The 20,469-nt window shown below is 46.0% G+C and overlaps 1 protein-coding gene and 1 pseudogene across 1 annotated transcript; both read right to left on the bottom strand.

Annotated features, from left to right (window-relative positions):
• Positions 1–1,999: 1,999 nt before the first annotated feature.
• On the bottom strand, positions 2,000–8,578 carry LOC123407358 (annotated as a pseudogene).
• A 3,887-nt stretch (positions 8,579–12,465) lies between these two features.
• On the bottom strand, positions 12,466–18,309 carry LOC123407357 (uncharacterized protein At3g28850-like). The gene is made up of 2 exons (XM_045100470.1): positions 16,119–18,309; positions 12,466–12,779 (listed from the first exon to the last, which is right to left on the bottom strand). Exons 1-2 carry the CDS (start codon positions 16,621–16,623, stop codon positions 12,568–12,570), a joined length of 717 nt encoding a protein of 238 aa, XP_044956405.1. The 5' UTR covers positions 16,624–18,309; the 3' UTR covers positions 12,466–12,567.
• Between the last annotated feature and the right edge of the window lie 2,160 nt (positions 18,310–20,469).

Genomic DNA, 20,469 nt, shown 5'->3' with positions numbered 1-20,469 from the left:
TATTCATGAATTTATGAAGTACAATCTGGTTTTGCTTCAGGCTAAATTTTCTGCCTAGAATTACCCTTGCAAACATATGGGAGCCAGCAAGCAGAGAATCTTGTGGCAACAATATTCGGGAGATAATGAAAGGAGATAATTGCACCTTTAGTCCTGGTACTTGCTGGCGCTGTCCAATTCAGTCCTCGTACTTGTAAAGTGCTTCAGTACGGTCTCGGTACACGAAAATACGTCGTCAATACAGTCCCTAAGGTTGAAACCACCTGTCTATTTGAAAATTTCTTTTTGAATAACAAAAAAGTTGTCATACCAAACAGAAATATTCTTTTATTTTTAAAACAATGTTTTTGTACGCCCAAAACATAAAAAAATGTAAGTGTAATTTCAGAAGAGTTATACTTGATTTTCAAAATACATAAAAATGTTTGTAAAAATGGTCATTGTATATTTTAAAAACAAATCAATTTGTACGTGAAAAAAAATCTCAATGCGTCTTTTAAAGCTGTCATCATGTGCTTAAAAAATTTCATTTTGTAATTCATATGTTAATCAAGTATCATTTAAATATACAAGGTCATCTTGTATATATAAAATATACACAGTTTATTAAAAAGTATGCTCACCATTTATGTTAAAAATAATCATGTTTTATTTAAATATTGTTCATCTTGCATGAAAGACAATTCATTGTGTATTTATAAAAATGCTCATCGTGTATTGACAACTCTTCATGTCTAATAAATAAATATTCATCTTGTAAAAATAATTGTTCAACATGAATAAGAAAATAAAAATAAATGCTAGGTAAAAAATATATCAATTGGTAACAAAAAAAGTCCATCTTGTATTTCAAAAATAAACTTCATGTATTTTAAAATTCATCATGAATTCAAAAATAATCATAGTGTATTTGTAAAATATCCGAAGTATATGTTCACCATATATTTTGAAACATCATGTATTAAAATTTTGGATTTGTCAAAAAGTTTTAAATTTCTTATAAATAAGCAGTTAAAATGTGCAATTACTTTTTCTAATAAACAATCATGATATCTGATATTTAGCAAAAAATATTCACAATGAAATAAATGTTTGCCATTTATCTGTAAACATTATTTTCATGCATGTATGTCAGGATTCAATACTAGGCTATATATATATATATATATATATATATATATATATATATATACATATAATATATTATAAAACAATTCACAGTTATGCAAATATAGTATCCCAGCGTCAGACAGAACACGAGTATTGCAAGTGCAGTAAAAGCAGGAAAAACACGTTCAACCTTGCCTTATTTCCTTATTTCCGGTTGATCGTTGTACAAACGACTTTAAGAAAAATAAACAACTGGAAAGTAAAATCATGATTTTACACTCTTAGAGCAGATTAATCTAAATACCAAACTAGGAGTAAATACATTTTCAGAACAACTGACTGAATATCGAAGGGTCCAAATTGTTTTTTATTCAGAGTTTGAAAAATCTTGAACAAAAAATAGAGGGAAAGCTAGAGACTGCATTGGAAGTAACTGAGAGTTCTGTTTTACTGTAAAGATAAAGTTGGGTGATGGAGATGAAGATCGTTAGAACACCATATGAAAACATTATTGGAACACAAATTGCAACTGGAAATAACAGCTAGTGACTAAAACTCGGATGTTTCTGCAGGCACTTTCTCTGGAGCTCATTCATGTCTTCTCTTTTTGTATGATCAGCAGAGCGCTCCCAGGAAATTCAGACTGAGAATGAGGCACAGCCAGCACTGCATGGAAATATGAAGAGAAACGCTGTGTCATTGAAATCATGGAGCAAACTTGATAAAGAAAAATAATATACAAAGCGAGTACGTACAAGGTAAGTAACTTACTCATATCTTGCATGCATGCATCCAACCTTTTATTCAGTCGACCGACTCAGCAGCCCATCACGGCGCACACAATCCAACTTACTCATATATTGTATGCATGCATTCTTTATTCAGTTGACCGACTCAGCAACCCATCACTGCGCACACAATCCGCTCGCCCCGGTATGGCCGTGTGGCAAACAAATCCCAGACAGGCGGTTCCCCATCCGGGGTCCATGAATGAAGCTCAACCACCTTTTCATCTGTTGAATCGTTTGGACGCCCGATAACAATCAGCCGGTCACCACACGCTCGGAAACCCATGTCCCAGCCATCTTTGTCCTTAGACTGCACGGGCAATTTTCCAAGAGTGGTCCACTTGTTGTCCAGCTTATCATACAGCTTCAAATCATTATTCTCACTGTAATCAGCAGCATAAAGCTCGTTGTTCACAACCGCAAGGAGCGGAGGAGCTCCCGCGAATGTCTCGTTGAGCCCCTGAGACATGTTGTCGATGACCCTCCATGACCGCAGGTTCAAGTCATACTCCTCACCGCAAGTCAACACCTGGTGGCTACTGGAATAACCACCGATGACATAGAACTTGCCGTCCATGAAGGCGCCAGAGCATCCGTACCTGGCCCTATTCATGCTGGGAAGGGGTGTCCAAGTATGTGTCTCCGAGTCATACATCTCTGCCGTGCTCAATACATTAGTACCAGAAGGATCAAGGCCTCCCGCGACGTACGCCTTCTCACCTACACTGGCTGACCCAAACCAGGCCCGCGGGGTGTTGATCGCATCAGCATCAGCATCAGGCAGCCCTGTCCATGAATTGGTAAGGATGCTATATCTCAAGGAAACCCCTGCGGACCCAAACACCAGCAGCTCGGTTCCTACAGCCAGTGACTCCCAGAATCTGCTTTGAGCCGGTGGCATCTTGGGCACTTTGATCCAGCGCCCGGTGGACGGGTCATAAGCATCCCACTCCGGAGGATTATTATTACCGCAGGAGAGGTAGATCCAGTGCTCTGCCACCCCATTCTTGCGACGAAGGCGGTAGATGTCCCCGTCGCGAACCACCGAATTGAATTCACGGTTGAGGGAGGCGATGGAGGCGCCGTAGTCCCGCCTGGACACAAGGTGGAGGCAACGGATGAAGAGCTCCCGACCTATCACATCAATGGTATTGCTCCACGACACCACGGTCTGCTGCGCTCCACCTGACAAAAGCCAACAGCTCATCCATCGTCTTACTAATTTCTACGAGTAATTAATAGCTATTGGAACTCCTGTTGACTGAATAGCATACCTGGAGGATTCAGGCGTGAACAGGACTCTGGTGACCTCGATGATACCCTGCAGGTTACAACTACCATTTAGAGCATGAGCATGAATAGTCAAATCAGGTTTAATCGAATAACTCAACATCAACAAAAGTAGTTTACAACAGCAACAAAAGTAGTACCTTTTATCGCCATGGGAACCGGAATCCACTAATTTCACCTCGATTATAGGATTGCTCAGATGATTGCTAACAACACCGATCCTCGCGACATACTGCAGATCAACAGCCGCACCCCCAAATTTAGCGGAGACCTCTCTAAGGCCCGTCATATGCTCGATGCTGATTAGTGCATTACCATGTCGATATTGTCTCCACTGGTCACGCTTAGAATAAAGTTCAAGTCGTTGGTCCATTTGAGGGATGGCGTCGAAAACAAGCCTGAGCTTCCAGAGATTAGGCATTGCGTCCGCCTCAAATCTTAGCCAAGCTATTCCACTCATGAACCTCAGCTTCAAGTACTTGAGAGCTGTGAATCCAGCAGCCGTGCCAAAGATTATCTTAACATTAGGTGACTTGTCCACATACAATGACAGGGCAGTGAGGGCAGGAAACCCACTAAGAATATCAACGTCATTTACTGACAGTCCATCCACTGCAATCTTCAGAATGCATAGGTTGCCAAGTTGGATCTTCCACCTATGCATTTCGCAAAATACGACGGGGCTGTGTGGTGAGACCTCGAATCTCTGGAGATGGTGGATAGGTCTATCCAAGACCCACAAAACTCTTGCTTCTGAAGCGTCACCATAGCTAACCGAGGATCCATGAGCCACCAGTTTTACAGTTTTCAGGCTGTCATGTTCATACATTAAATAATCCAGAACATACATGTTTCTCTTCAAATGGTCGGAATCTGAAGAAGGCGATGTAGAAATGCAAAGATCCTGCAGGTGGCTCGGCTTGCAAAGGCACATATCATCACCGACAGACCAATCCAGCAAATTTGTGTCAGGAGGAAGACTGAGGTGCAACAAGCGTGGGAGATATATAATGTCCCATGGAACATAAGTCCCCCTTGGTGTATCCATAACATCAAGTGTTTCCAAACACTGCAGCCCTCTCATCCGGTTCGGAAGTTTTATGCATATATCACAAACAATCTTCAGATATCTAAGATGGAACAGTTCGCATATCCCAGTGAGGTCTTGGTCGCCATTATGATGGCCAGATAGATGAAGGTTCAGAACACGAACAAGCTTGAACTCTTCAATGCAAGGCATGCTCTCCGATAATCATAAAACTCCAAGTGAACGTACTTGTGACTTTCTGATGTTTGCTGGTATCTTGGCATATTTTGCATCACCAAGCTGGAGAGATAGTCGACGGACCTTATGAGAAAGCGTCAAATTCTTTCGATTGCAATCTACTACCACAAGAAAATTCTCTTCAGCAGACTTGTGTACAATAAGATCATGCACCACGGCATGAACTGTGCAGGACACCACCTCATTGTTGAAGTTGATAGACACAGGTTGGATGAATCTTCTATCAACAAGTTCATCGAAATACGTTCCTGCAACTTCCTCTGTGTCTTGCCCTTCACTTGCAGCAATAAACCCTTCGGCCACCCATTGCCTGGCCAGGTCAAGTTTGAAGATTATGGAGCCCACTGGATACATACTAAAATAGAGCAAGCATGTCTTGAGGTAATGAGGAAGGTTGTTGTAGCTGAGGTTCAGTACATGTCTCGTTCTTTCTGAAGTTGAATTTGATGACAAACAAGACACTAATGAATCATGTATGTGTGTGAATAAATCCACTGATACAGAAGGATGGTTTGCTAAAACACTTGCTATGCTGATGGTCGCTAGTGGCAATCCAGCACATATTTCTACAATTTGGCTTGAAATTAGTTTGAATTCTTCAGGACAGTCACTTTCAGAGCCAAAAATCCTGCCAAAGAATAGTTTCCTTGAGTGACCATCATCCAAAGGTTTCATCTCAAAAACTTGTTCTGGGTGACCGCAGCAACATGCTAATGCAACATCTTCAATCTGTGTAGTAGTTATTATTCTGCTGCCTTGACTACCCTTGGGGAAAACCTGATTAATAACGTCCCATGCCGATGTATCCCATAAATCATCAACAATAATTAGATACCTGCATGCCAAGAAAGTCCACACATGTCACATCTATGTGCCAGGCAAATGGCAACAACACTGAGATATTTACTATTTAGTCCGTGCTGACTTGAAGAGTAAAACTAATGTCGCTAGTTGACATGCCTTTTTTTGAAAAAAAAGATCAACCTGTAGGGATTTAATGTAGTACATGCGATTCTAGACCATGTGAAAAATAAGTACATTCTTTTCTAGCTCACTATAAAGCTTGCCTTTAAAAGATTGACTATATATCATCATGCCTTATTTTTTTTGTGAAAAACAAAGGAGGAACCTGTAGGGAATTTATGTAATACTCCCTTTGTAAACTAGAATAGTGATCTAAATGCTCTTATATTAGTTTACGGAGGGAGTACTTGTGATTCTGGACATTCATGGATACAACTAGTACATACTATTTGCATGTGGAAAATAAGTACCTCTTCCCATGTAGATAATTCCTGATATTGTCAGCAGTAATGCGAAGTTCATCAGAAGCCTTTTGGCTTGCTTGGGGCTGCTTCCTATGGATTTGTGATAGCATGTCATTCAAAAGCTTCTTTATATCAGGCTTTTTGGACACCTGGATGAAAGCTCGGCAATCAAATTTTCTCCTAATTTTATTGTACAGGACTTTCGCAAGCATTGTTTTACCAAGACATCCAGATCCATGAATAGACACCACCTTGAGCTGCTCATTCTCATCATTAGCCAGCTGTGAGTTGATAAACTTGTTCATCCGACCATCAATTACTAGGCCAGAACAAGTTTTCTCACAAGGCGGTGGAGGCATTGGCATTATAGGCCCAATGGCAGAAAATCTACATGCCGTCGAGGTACTACAATAGAGGACTTGGTACCTCTCGTACCGTCGGATAGCATCCAGGGCATAGATCCTGAATTCTGATAACTTTCCAATCATCTGCTGGTACCACTTGAGCCTTCTGGGAGCACAAATGACATCAACACAAATGATTTTGGGGATAACGTGTTCTAGCACATGAGGAATGACATACTCAATTTTCTTCTGCCACTTGAGCTTCTTGGCAATCTTAATAAGACCCATCTTGCGAACAGATCTGCATTCCATAAGCTCAAGGGATACACGGTTGTCAATATAATCAAGGATATCATAGGATAACTCGTGTGCCTCTTTCATCCAACACCTCACCGCCATGGGAGGGTCCTCCACCTCTAACAGATCTTCAAGGTATGCACTTATTTCTTCAACATTATCTTTTAGGAGGTGAAATCTGTCATGGAGCCCCTTGGCTAGCTTGCATCCTTTTGGACCTAGCATAATGTCGAGCTTGTTAAGGAGGGATCCCATGGCGCCCATTGAAACACTGAAGGGGGCCTCCACGTCTCCGTGTTTGCCTTCCATTGACACATCTGGATGAAAGATAGACGAAAAAGAAAAAAATTATGTCGCCAGCACATTGAAACAGGAGAAACACGAGAGAGAACAAATTGCAAAAAGACATAGAGTAACACTTTGATTGGTCATAAAGTAAAAGATTAAATGTTGCTTTGGAGTTGGTGTTTGTCAATTAACTACCAAATTGAAGAACTAAAACTTCCTCCTACTTGGAGGAAATAACCGTGTAAATAACAACAGAGCACACGCCTAGCTCTGCAGCTGAAGGGGCCAAGGATCTCATAGCGTGTTTTTTTCCTTTGACGTGCAAGGCAGGAGCTCTGCCGATTTCAAAAAGAGAGGAAAAAATATTCAGAGTGACCGGGTTTATAAGGGAACTAGGCCGGCAAAGACAACAACTATGAAAGAAAAGAGAAAAGAACAACCACGAACGACAACCCAAGCAGACCACGACCACCTAGTATGCAAGCTTTTGAGAGAGGTCGAATGCAAGATCGTCATCAACACCTTCAAAAAGAAAAACAACGTCTGAGTATGTCGCTGTCACCGGCATCACCCAACCTAGACGACAAATCTTTCTCCTACACCCTTGCATAACTACCCCACTGAACCACGGAAATGGCTCACCCTATCCAACAACCTCCACACCACTTCTGGCGTTGGTTGACGCCAGGCCGCTGTGAACCTTACTTCTGCAAAAATGCGACAACAACAAACCAGACCAGGAGGAATAGAAAGATGTAATGGCCACCACAAACACCACCACTACTATGACAGCTTTGTTAAGCTACAACACAACTCGTGGCTCTACAACCGTGCACCAACACTCCACACAACAATCAGGAGGAGTCGTCGTGCCAACTGCAGAAAATGTATGTCGTCCCACACAATGGCCATGGCCCGTACAACCCAATTGGAGCTGCAACCAAGAAACACTGATGATGCAGCCTTGCCAGGCTCCATATCAGGCTGTTCGCTCACCAACTATGTTATGCTCTGCTACCGCATGCTTGTCCTGCAAGGCCAGGAATGGGCCCACATGCCCTCCTCCACAGGAAGCCTGCCGCGCCATAGGCCCTGCAAGGCCAGGATTGGACCCCAACCACAGGCCCCAGGTCAAGCCTGGATCACAATGGGAACTCCATGAGGAGTCTTCACTGCCGAAATCACTAGTTGAAGAGTAGACCTTTCAACGATTATTCCCACCTCCCTAGATTGGCAAGTGACGCACTGCATGCGTGTCACTTGTCGCAACCGGGGAGTTTCTCCTTTTTTCGTAGATCTGTATTTTCAAAACGTTTTATCTCCTAAACCATGCGTTCAAATCTTGAACTGTTTTCACCGTTGGGTTTTCGAGATCTTCAAAATTAGATCCCATGTTGATAGGTTTTAACAAACTTTTTTTTCATGAAAAAAACCGGACGCACAAATCGACGTTTTTTCCCCTTTCCGAGAGGCACAGCCGTGCCTCTCGCGATAATGAAACCGTGCCTCTTGCGGAAAAAAGAGAGTAGAAAACGCGGAAAAAAGAGAGAGCAGAAAACACGTTTTCCCCTTTCCGAGAGGCACCTCTCGTGATAGAAAAACCGTGCCTCTCGCAGAAGCAAAACTGTCCCTCTCGCGAAAAAAGAGAGAACAAAAAACGTGTTTTTCCCCTTTCCGAGAGGCACGGCCGTGCCTCTCGCGATAGCAAAAACCGTGCCTCTCAGGGAAGCAAAACCGTGCATCTCGCAGAAAAAAAGAGAGAGCAGAAAACACGTTGTTCTCCCTTTCTGAGAGCCACGGCCATGCCTCTCGCGATTGCAAAACCGTTTCTCTCGCGGAAGCAAAACCATGCCTCACACGAAAAAAATAGAGCAGAAAACACGTTTTTCCCTTTTCGAGAGGCACGGCCGTAGGAAAAAAACACGAAAAAACCACTCCAAAAAGTAGAAAACACGTGCGAAAAAATAAAAAAAGCAAAATACAAAATAACGCTCAGAACCAGGGCCGGGCCGGCAAAATCTGAGGCCCTGTGCGAAACTAAAAAAATAAGGCCCTATCTCACTTAGAAAATGAGTTAACGAGCAACTATAGAAATCAGACTAATGTTTTTCATTATAATGCAAATCTGTATTACCGAAACACAATATAAAAAGCTAAATTTGATAAAATTAAATTATAAAGTAGCATATATTAATTGAATATCATGCGTCAATGTTTGGATATTAGACAATCCGTTTAACTTACCTAATTTTGGGTCATGTCCTGTTGAACTGCTACACTATAATCTTTAACTGAGGAGGTAAATACCAATTTCTACGAAGTAACGATCCTTGTCAAAAGTTAACTAGAAAATTCGAAACTAGGAATAGGAACATAAGTTAATCGAAAAGCGAGACTCGCTAAGCACTTGAAGGATAGAGTCGGTCACAGATAGACCTGACGAGGCAACGAATTTAAAATTCGGGAGAGAAAAGTACGAAGGCAACAACGACAACAGTCTAAATTCAATTGATCTGATGAGACGAAAGCGACCAAACGATCATGTTCCCTATAGCGACCGTACCTTTTTTAGACTGACATTAGCGCTTCCATATTATCGATCGAGCGGTTTCCTTTTTTTTAAAGAAATATCGATGAAGCACCTGTGCTTGATGGCTTGACTCGGGCCCAACTCTAGCTTTTGATCGACTAAGTCCCAATTCCAACGAGTATGCTTTTTTTTGTGTGTGAAATATTGCTTGTTTTATATACAAAATTTGGGGCCCTTCGAAATTGTGGGCCCTGTGCAGGTGGCACATTTGGCACCACAGTTGGCTCGGCCCTGCTCAGAACACGACACGTAGCGTCGATTGAGAACACGCCAAATGACGGCGCGCGGGAGTTTTCACTGGAAGACTTCCGAAAAAGTGCTCGCTAACTAGTTGCTCCCCTTTGCTAGGAAAACACCTAATGGATGGGACACGCAATACTGTTGGAAATAACCACGACACGTTTCGTGTCCGGTTTGTACACGCTCAATCTCCTAGTTGTAGTTGTAGTAGGATGAGATTTTCTAGCCGAGTTTGATTAGATCGGATCGGTTCTCGTTGCTGCTATATATACATCTGTATACCCTTGTATTTTGTACTACCATCAGATCAAATCAGTACAAAGAAAAATCAGGACCGATACGGTCCTGTGGCCATAAGTCGACGACTTCGCGTATTGTGTTCTGGCGACTTGATATGTGCTAGATAGCTAGACACGATAATCCATCCACCAAGGTGCTTGCTCTTGCTTGTTTACTATGGTACATACACGTCTCCGCTGAAGCAGTCGGACATAATCGGCTGCAGCTTGTGCGTGCGCAATCTGTTGGAAGAACCCGACATCTGTGTTGTCAAGATTCGGGATCTATGCTAACAATTGGTTTCACAGCAGGGTCATGTCGAACGACGAGGAGAACAAGCAGCTCGCGGCGTATTTGGGTGCGGCTAAAATATTTGTTGCTCGGGTAAGTTCGTAGTACCCACGATTTGATTGTAAGAACTTCAGGGTCTAGAAGGCCCTCATGAAGTGTGGTATCCGTGCAAACGAGTTTTGGAACACAGTCGATCTAGGAGGCGAAGCTTTCAAAAAGGAGGGAGCCGAGCATCGGAAGGATCGACAGATGGCGTCGGTGATTTACTCGATGATGCCGATGGATTTCCTCCACCAACACTTAATTGTCAAAGAAACAACAAAAGAGGCATGGGATACCTTGATTCTCACGTGAAGGACACACCCGTGTCAAGCAAGTCAATCTCCAAACTCTCTTAAAGAATTATGAGCCCAGCTCCCGATAGAATCCTCGGGCAAGCTGTTTAACTAGTGCCGCGCCGGTCCTTTTAGCTTGAGAGGTAGGTACTTGATGGCGTGGAAATCATCCCCTCTTGCCATATGAATGTGGAGAAGAAAATCTTGTATCCACACGGCGGGGTCTGTAGTCTCGTCATATTGTTCTATATTTACGGGTTTAAACCCTTTCGGGAATTGGTGCTGCATTACCTCGTTTGTGAACCATAGTGGGTGTGCGACGTCCTTGACCCGTGCTATGTTGTTTCGGAGATCGGCCATGGGTTGTGCCGGGTACGGTTCCCGGTATCTGTTGTTGTAGGTAATCCGAGGAGATCGGCCATGGGTTGTGCCGGGTACGGTTCCCGGTATCTGTTGTTGTAGGTAATCCGAGCGGTTCTCCATTCCATCAACTCGGGGAGTACCTCTTGGATCCGTTCTATTATCCAGGTCGTCGCAGGTCCTGACCACCCCTAGGGCGCACTTGTTCCTTTCCTTTTCTGCAAGGAGGCTCGGGTTTATACTCGGTTTCTCCAGCCGCTCTGTCGCGCCATCGAGGTAGGCGATCAGGCTCGTCGTAGTCCGTGCGTTTTGGAGACGTGGGCTCTGGGGCCTCATCGTCGAATTGTGGCAGCAGGCGCCGACGTGGGTAGCTCTTCTTCTGATCCGGCTATCCATGACCGTATTCTTCTTCGACGGCCAATACCTTGGTCCACCTGTTGTTTATGGTATCATGTTCGGTCGGGGGTTGTCGTTGCTTCCCTTTTAAGCTTCAGGCGGTAGCTATGAGAAGCTGCCTAAACTCTTCCTGACCTCCAAGGTCCTCGGGAATTGCAAAGTCTTCCTTTTTTGGGTCGTCGTCCGATTTGTTGAGGTCATCGGGGTCGTTCTGTGCTTCGGGCTTGTCCGGGTCTTCTTGTGGCTGTTCTGGAACCTTGAGGTTATCACGGTCCTCTGGGGTTGTATTTTCTCGAGTGCCCTGTGCAGAAATCTTTCCCTTGCTTGCCTTGGCACGCTTACGCTGCCTTCGGCGCTTTGGTGGCTACTCCCTGAAATTGTCACCGTTTGGTTTGGGGGTAAGGTCGCCGTTGTTATCGGGCGTGTCTACCATGTAGACATCATAAGTGGATGTTGCTGTCCATCGCCCTGTATTTATAGGAATGGGGTCATCATCCTCGTCGTCCATATCTTCCAACTCCTCGGAGGCATAATACAACGCGTCGGTTAAATCTTTGACGGTGGCTACCAACTGGGTGGTGGGTGGGCCGTAAAAGTCCCCATATTCTGCCTCTGAGCCAAATTGTGAACAGGTCGGGCACTGGCTGGTTGAGATGCGTAGCGATTGGATCTGACTGATCATCTCGTTTAACACTGAGGGCTCGTCCTGATCCAGCGTTGGGTGTTTTCTGAAGTTGACTTCCACGGCCTTCGTGAGGGAGGCGCGTTTGTCAAACGCCGTTTGCTGTAGTCTCGGCACTGAGGCCTTGTCCGAGCTAAAAGCTGACTCTTCGGCGAAGAGGGGTTCGAGGCCATGGACGGATGTGGGACCCGAAGTTAAGACTTCGGGGTTTTGGATCTCATTGACCGAAGCCGGGATCTTGGCGGGGATCAGATCGGCCCGGTTGAGAATCCAAGATTCCTAAACCTTATCTGCTGATCGGGGACAAAACCTCCGATCTGGCCAGACCGCTGGTCAAGTCTGAGCGCAGCGTGACACTGCCGAACGAGAAAACCTGCCCGGGGACGAAGATGTCCCCATTGCTGATTCGATCGCTGACGATTAGGCGAGCCATCGATCTCTCGGTCAATCAAACAACGAAACTCTCATTGGAAGGACCAATGTCGGTGTCAAAACCACCAGATCTAGGGTAGGGGGTCCCGAACTGTGGACCTTGGATCGATGGGTTGCAGGAGGAGGGGGAGACAGTATTTACCCAGGTTCGGGCCCTCTTAATGAGGTAAAACCCTACGTCCTACTTGATTATATTGATGTGGATGATGATTACAGAGTTGATGTACCTCGATATCATATAAGCTAAACCCTAGATGAGTCAACCTGTCTACATGGACGAGGACCCCCCGGTTTATATACTCATCGGGGGATCTAGGGTTACATACAACCGACCTAGTCTACTGTACTTCGACGTCACGCCTGTCTTCGAATGTTCCTTCCTGAGTACGAGGTCGTCATATAGTCCAGCCTTTAATAACACGGCCCACCGAGTCGGCCCACAAGAAATGAACCGGCTGCCCGAGTTACCCCTTAATCCCAGACTCCCTCGGCCGCTAAGGCTGCCTGTAATGGGAGTATGATAGGTAGTATTATGCATGCCAACTAGGCAATTTTGATGAGATGGCATAGAATTACATGAAGAAAAAGAGGATTATGTATCATATCATGATAGCGTATCATATTAAATATGATGTGCTATTATGTGTCTTGCATGGCAAAAAAATAAACTACCCTATGATACTATACATTACGGATATGATATCATAGATACTAGTACTACCTCCGTCACAGTTTAAAAGGCACGCACGTGTATCTAGGTCGCCAATTTAATTTATATAAAATCTATTGTTTAATATAAAAATTATATCATTAGAAAATAAAACATCTAAAGTTTTTAATGGTATATTGTAATATATGTTTATCATTAAGTTGGTCAAATTAACGACTTAGGTACATGTGCCGGACTTATAAATTAAGATGAAGGAAGTATATGATACTATCGATTACAACCAACCTAACAGAAAACAATGAATGCATGAAAATAGCAATTAAATCCCAGTTTCCTCTTTTCTTTAGTGCCAGATGCATTCGGAACTTCTTGTTTTAATTCCTTAGTAGAATTCGTAAAATAGAAGTACTAACGAATAGCGAGTAGATAGCATAGATACACCATATTTGGGGAATTTGAGGTTTTACATCACATGGCGGCCAAGGGGGTCTGCCAACAGCACCCACTGTAGTCACCCGCTGCAAAGATGAAGACACTCTCGCAGACGACAACCTCAAGCAGTGGCAAGGTGAGGTAATAGGAGGGGAGAGGGTAGTGGCAGCGCTAGGTTTCACCCTCGTGTCGTCAAGAGGGGATAGAGAAATTAACTTGCAAGGGAGATCGTGCACGGAAAAATCTTGTACGATACCATATCGTTGTTAGTATTGAAAGGCCACCATCCACAATATATGACATCACTTCAACAATCTCGCCCAAAACCTTTGTGAGTTCGAGCAGAGTATCCACATCCACCACAATGTTAAAAGTATAGGGGCTAGTGGGTCACACTTATGGAGTCCACCTTCGTCATAGATTTTTGTAGCGACCTCACGTCAAGAGATGAAGTTACGGACCCCACCGCACAATTTCTCGGAAGAGGCCTTCATTCTTATATACTCCCTTCGTTTTTAAATATAATTTTTTTATTTTTTTATTACAGGCTATTTTTTTTAGAGAAGGAGGTTAAACCTCCGGCCTCTGCATCAATCGATGCATGCAGCCACCTTATTAATTATTCCACAAAAGTCTAACAAGAGTATACATCAATCCATCCAAAGCCACCATTCACACCTACAAACTCGATAATATGGAGTGCTCTCACTCCAACCGGTGTTGTTTCCAATCCATCCACATAACGTATCGGGAACAACAGTCGGTGCAGCACACCTAAAACGCACACCTCACGCACACGTTTTACCAGCCGCCATCATCCTCGAACCACTGACCCATCATCCTTGCCAGTCCAATCATCCGTCGACACTACCATGGCGCCCAACGACGCCACCGCCCTGCGCTCATCCGTCCAGATGCGAAGACTCCGGGAGACCTGTCGTGCGTAGCACCTGCCAACCAGGCATGACTCAGCGTAGCACCTGTCGGCCAAGCATGACTTGACAGCTCCACCGAAATACCGTGCAAGACGAAGCCGCTCCACCTTCTGCCTCAGTCTGCCAGCGCTGCTCCACAAACGATGCTCCCAAGGGAGAAACGGCACCGCAGTACCGCCATCGTCCGAACTGGAAGACCAGATCCTAGAGTTTCCCGCGAAGTAGTGCCCACCACCAGCAACCGTTCAGGACCCACACAGTGCCCACCACCACTCAGCCCTCAAGGCGACGCCTTTAGGAAGGTCACGACGTCAAGGACGCCGCCGCCGCCCAACGGAGTTAGGGTTTTCACCCGAGAGGCAAGGAAGGGGAGCAGAGGAGCAGATGTATACCGTCGTCTCCAAAAAGAATAACGGCGCCCTTAAGCGTCGTCGTTGGCGCGGCCGACCTGGGCCAACCAAGGGGTTTCCCCCAATCCGAATCTCCTCCACCAACTTCACCCACAGGAAGGGCCCCGGCAACCATGTCGGCACCGCCAAGAATCCACAGGAGAGAGGCCCACCGATCAGGACCTGGGGGGCGCAGGTGACGGTGCGAGCAGCGACCGACGAAGGGGAACAACACACCTTCACAACGACGCTTCCAAGAAAGATAGCGGCACCCGCGGGTGTCGCCGTCGCGGCTCCGATAAAGACCCGAGCAAGGATTTTTCCTGGAGCTGCGCTGGATATCCACCGCCACCGACCGCTGAGCATGGCAGCCACGCACCATCACGACCCCCAGCCAAGGCCACTGCACCGCGCGCCCTGGACACTGCTCATGCCCAGCCGACCAGCGCAGCCACGCCTGGCTGCCGCTCCCTACCACCAGGGCCGAGCGCCCAGCTAGATCCGGCCATGGAGGCCCGGATCCGCCCTCCACCGCCGCCGATTGGCGAGATCACACCGGATCCCGCAACCGCCGACGCGGGGCGCCGTCGTCAGAGCCCGAAGGCCGACGCGAGGGGCCCCGCCGCCGCCATCCCCGGAGCGCTCGCGGCTTCGCCGACGCCCCCTCCGGCAACGGCGAAGCGGGAGAGAGGCAGAGAGGGGTCCGATGGCTGCGCGGTGCGTGTCTCTACGCGAAGAGGATGCGCGCCGGCGACGTGCTCGCGAGCCGCCGGACTAGAGGAGCGTGGGCCGGGCAGATCGGGAGCCGGCGATGTCCCTTCCACTCTTATCTCACTTGCCTCATATCCTGGCGGCTGGCAACGGACACGAACGGAGCCCGCAGCAGCCCCGGCGGCGGCGCTAGATCCCCGTTCCTTCCTTCCTCCGCGAAGGACCGGCAACCCTCGCAAGACCCGCTTGAGCGACTAGGTTAGGGAAGGAGGAGGCGGATCTCTATTGCATGGATGTGAGCAGGGCCTTATGGACTATATACGGAGCAAAATGAGTGAATCTACGCTCTACTGTATGTCTATATGCATCCGTATGTAAACTATAGTGGAATCTTTAAAAAAAACTTATATTCATGAACAGAGCAAGTATAAGATAAGAAAGGTACTAGTTTCCATCCAGCGAGTTTTCTTACGTAGCACATGAACTATTGCTTGCCAAAAATGGACAGTAGTGTAGATGTATTACTGCCAGTAGTTTCAGGTTCAGCACGAGTTATGTCCTTGATAAAATTGTCAAGAAAATAATGCAGCATCCGACTATATATGTTATATGTAGATGAGAAAGAGTAATAAAGTGCAACTGAACTTTTTACGTACTGGTTACGGAAAATATAAAAGAAAGGAGAGAAACAAAGAAAAGTGTTTACCTTGGGTTGGATAAAAAAGGACGACCCTCTCCTCCTCCTGCTCCATAACGCCATGATCCAGCATCTTGTTGCGGGCCTCGCTGCACTCTGAGCAGGGCTCGGAGCCGACTCTCTTACAGGCTTGGCACACGAAGGCGCGGCACGGCCTTGGGGAACCGTCGAGGAGGGGCCGCAGCCCGCCGGACTGGTGCAGCTTCCTGACATCGTCAGGGCCGCCCACGGGCCGTCCACCGACGAGGAGCTGCGGGAGGGAGAAGGCGCACCCCCGAGCCGCAAGCAACGACTTGAGCTCGCTGCGGTGCGCCTTGCTCGTGGACACGTCGCGTTCGTCCATGGTCAGGCCGTACCCCTGCAGCAGGGCGCGCAAGGCGTAGAGGTCGGCCGAGGCGCGCCCTCTGCGGCGAGACGCCGACGCAGACGCCGTGTAGAGAACCACCTCCGGCTGCAGCAGCTCATGCTTGCCGTGCGGCCCGGACGACGAAGAGCTGCCGTCCGGCGGCCTCATCGATCCGAAGTAGAGCGTAGTGGCGAGAGGAGAGCGGAAGCAGATGACTGAGAAGGGAACAAGTGATGCCTACTCTTGTAGTAGTACAAGCAAAGGAATTTATTAGGACGTAATGCCTTTTACTGCCGTGCCTGCTTCCTTGCGTTTATATATATTAGTATCAAATTCCTCGGACGCAATGCCTTTTTGTCGATTGCCAGTGGTGCGTTACCTTTTTTTAGGGAATCCTTTGCCTCTCCGGCTCACGCTGATTACTTCAAAATACTAGAATCTGATTGAACAGTTTTATTGGATTCTTCTCTGCTCCGGATTTGAAAGACAAGTATTCCCTCCGTCCGTTAAAGAATGTACAATTAGCTCATTGGGGTTGAGTAATTACACAGAAGAGAGATGATGGCTTGCACCTTTTCAATGTATTTTTGTACTCTACTTCATAATTTGTCTTGAAATATCTATATGTGCATTTATTACCGGACGGAGGGAGTACTCTATGCCAAATAGAGATGTTCCACTCAACCACTACGAAATAAAAAGGCTACACAATCGACGACAAAAACTTTTGCTGGAAATGGCAGAGTATTTTGCTGCAACCGTCGTTATTTTTTGCCACTACCGTCTTTCTGTTTGCTACATCCACTCATTTTTGCTGCAAGGACGGACATTTTTGCTGCAACAGGCTCATTTTTTGCTACTACTGTCTTTTGTATTTGCTACGTCCACTCATGAGGTCATGGTGCTTTTTTATGACCGAGATGCGACCGGCGACGATGAGGACGACATTTTTTGTTGCAACTGCCTCGCTTTTTTGCTACTACAAAACGACGTGTTTTGCTGCATCCATTCACGAGGCCATGATGCTTCAAGCGCAACGGTGATCACGAAAACAAGATGCTGGTGTGGGGTTGTCGCGAATCCTGGCGATGAGAACTAGCATGGAGCAGGAGGGGAGGGGAGGGGCGGTGCTGCGACCAGAGGAAGGTGTGCAGTAGGGCGTAACGCGTGCCCCGACGAGTTGTCCGAGATGCGGGGAGGAAGGGGGCACGTGTGCGAGATGCAGGGGAGGAGATGAGGGCGTTGCGCGAGGAAGAAGAGAGCTCTGAACAAATCGCTTTTATCTAAATCTGACGGTCTACGCGACCTGGATCTGACGGCCCGCGCTCGACCGGTCAAATCTTTGGGCCGACGCACCGGCACCTATCAGTCCCCACTGATTATTGTTTTCAAGGAGACTCTGTGTCAGCCGGCCCACGCGTGCATGGGATGAGACAATATGGCACGATCAGCCTCACCTTCACCACACATGTGGCATGCACATGAGACTACTCACAATGGGAGTAACATAGAGTAGTAACATGCATGTGTTACTAGTCTAAGTTAATACCTCCATAATGGATAGTAACATATTGATAGTAACATTGAGACATGCATTTATTATTTTATAGACTCATCTTATCTTGGTATGGGCTATGTTACTCCTTGTATGAGTAACTATCTAAATTACTCAATTTCTTTTTCTTTTTATTAATTAGTTGCCACATCATATTTTTTATTTAGGCGGAATTTATGATACTACTTTTATTATGGGTAGTCTGACAAAGACTCATGCATGGGAGTAGCACTTGACAAACCATGCCGGAAAGGTTGCCCAGAATTAATGTTTTGATTGTCGTGACATGCTGCTGATCGCTAGTTAGGTGTCATATCTTTTATTTTGTTTTTGTTGATAACCTGAATTTGTACATGCTCGGTGTCCTGTCTAGATTTTCACACCGTTATTATAGAAGCCATGTGCATTTTAGACCCTAAAACTATTCAAAATTCAAAGATCCGACAACGAAAAAATTACTTCCTTCGTCACGGTTTAGAAGGCGTGTTTCGAAATTCTCTGTAACCTAGGTGATTATTGATTGGTTGTGAGATGAGTTAAAAAATAGCATTCACACTATACCTGCATATAGAAGTAGTACAACGGAGTATTAATTAGCTGCTAAGAGTAAATGCAATGCGCCCTAAACCTTGTTTATTATGAAAATGCACGTAAATTTAACTGTGGCTTCTAAACTGTGATAGAGATAGTAATATTTTCTTTTTAGGGAAACATCACTATAAATAATCTAGGTAAAGGCGTCATCAAGGCGGACCCGCAAACCGCTCGCATCCGTCCGGACCATGAAAGCCATTCAACGGGGGTCTATATCGGTCCGCGAAGCAATTCAGACACGATTTCTTCACAAACCGAAGACAAAAGCGGGGGACTTTGCGGGAGTCCGGACATAGCAAACGTATGAATTTGACACTCCTGGCCCACCCGAAACCATTTCCGGACCTGCAACTTCATCCTCCCCATTTTCTCTTGTTCCTTCTTTCTTTCTTGCCTTCGTAGCCGCTCCACCCCCCTCCCGCCCCCACAACCACCATGCCAAACCCCCGCCCGAACATCTATGTTTTCGTCACCTTTGATGCTCTAGCAGGGCTCCATCCCTGCTTCTCCTCCATCTCCGTTCAACCCCTGTCCTCTAACCGCCCTGCCATGTACCATCCACTACTGCTATTCATGCCTTGCTCAACAACAGTTCGATAAATTGCCGGAGCGAAAAACACTTGTCCCTTCTTCTTTCTAGCAACGAATTCCGATTTGGAGTACATACAAGAGCAATATGTTGAGTCGTCCGACGGCTCGTCGGACGAGGAGTACTCTCATAAGAGGGTGATGATGCAGGCGCTCCATGAGTATGTGGATTGTGCAAAGGAGGATGTTCTCAATTTCAATGGCTCGATCAAGGGTCACTGAGTGCTCAACCGCAACCGTGCGCGCGAACATCTGACACTGATGGCCGACTAATCTACCCCCAATGCACTCCCATTATCGTCGGCGTTTTCAGATGAGCAAAGGTGTCTACGATCGTTTGTACCATGACGTCCTGTCCTCCAATGACTACTTAATCCCAAAGAAGGATGATGTGGGAACAATTGGGTTCTCTGGTTACCAGAAGTGCACGACCGCTGATTCATGAGACGATTACGGAGTAGCTATGGATGTCTGAGAGCATATGCCGAGATGCCATGTTTAGGTTTTCTACTGCCGTGGTCGAGGTGTTCGGGCCTCAGTACCTGGGAGAACCAACTGTGGGAGGCGCCGAGAGGCTCTTGGCAGTCTCAGAAGCAAGAGGGTGGCTAGGTTTGCTTGGATCTCTTGAGTGCATTCATTGAAAATGGAAGAATTGTTCGAACACTTTACAAGGGCAATATGGGGGCCATATTAAGAATCCCACGATCATTCTTAAAGCAGTTGCATCACAAGATTTTTGGATTTGAAACACTTTATTTGGCATGCCCAGGTTTCGCAATGACATCATTGTGCTGCAACGATCACTGTTGTTTGCGAGGCTGACTGAAGGAAAAGCTCCTCCTTGCCGCTATACTGTTAATGGACATGAGTACAACAAGGGTTACTATCTGGTGGTCAGTAGCTATCCTCCATAGGCTACCTTTATCAGCACCATCTCAAACCCAATTGGCCAAAAAATGGCCCACGCTGTCCAAAGACAAGAAGCAACTAGAAAGGATGTCGAGAGGGTAATTTAGAGTTATGTAGGCCCGTTTTGTGGTTGTTTGTGGATTTTCTAAACAATAGGATCCGGAGACCTTGTGGGAGGTGATGGAATGTTGTGTGATCATGCACAACATGATTGTCGAGCATCAGGGTGACAATGCTGCCGCAACTCTAGAATTTAAGAACATGGGTGATCATATCCAATCTCCGGACCCCCCATTTAAAGAGTTTATCCAAATGCATCAACTAATTCAGCAGCGACCAACTCACGAGCAGGTGAAGTAAGATCTAAT

This window comes from Hordeum vulgare, chromosome 7H (assembly GCF_904849725.1).
Source record: "Hordeum vulgare subsp. vulgare chromosome 7H, MorexV3_pseudomolecules_assembly, whole genome shotgun sequence".
In the NCBI taxonomy this organism is placed as follows: Eukaryota; Viridiplantae; Streptophyta; class Magnoliopsida; order Poales; family Poaceae; genus Hordeum; species Hordeum vulgare.
The sequence above is the reverse complement of the archived record's forward strand: the minus strand, read 5'-3'. Positions and strand labels throughout refer to the sequence as shown.

Coding starts and splice junctions, on each gene's coding strand:
- LOC123407357 (XM_045100470.1), bottom strand. CDS start 16,623: ATGAGGCCGCCGGACGGCAGCTCTTCGTCGTCCGGGCCGCACGGCAAG. Junction 12,780..16,118: donor CCTTTTTTATCCAACCCAAG/GTAAACACTTTT, acceptor CTCCCATTACAG/GCAGCCTTAGCGGCCGAGGG.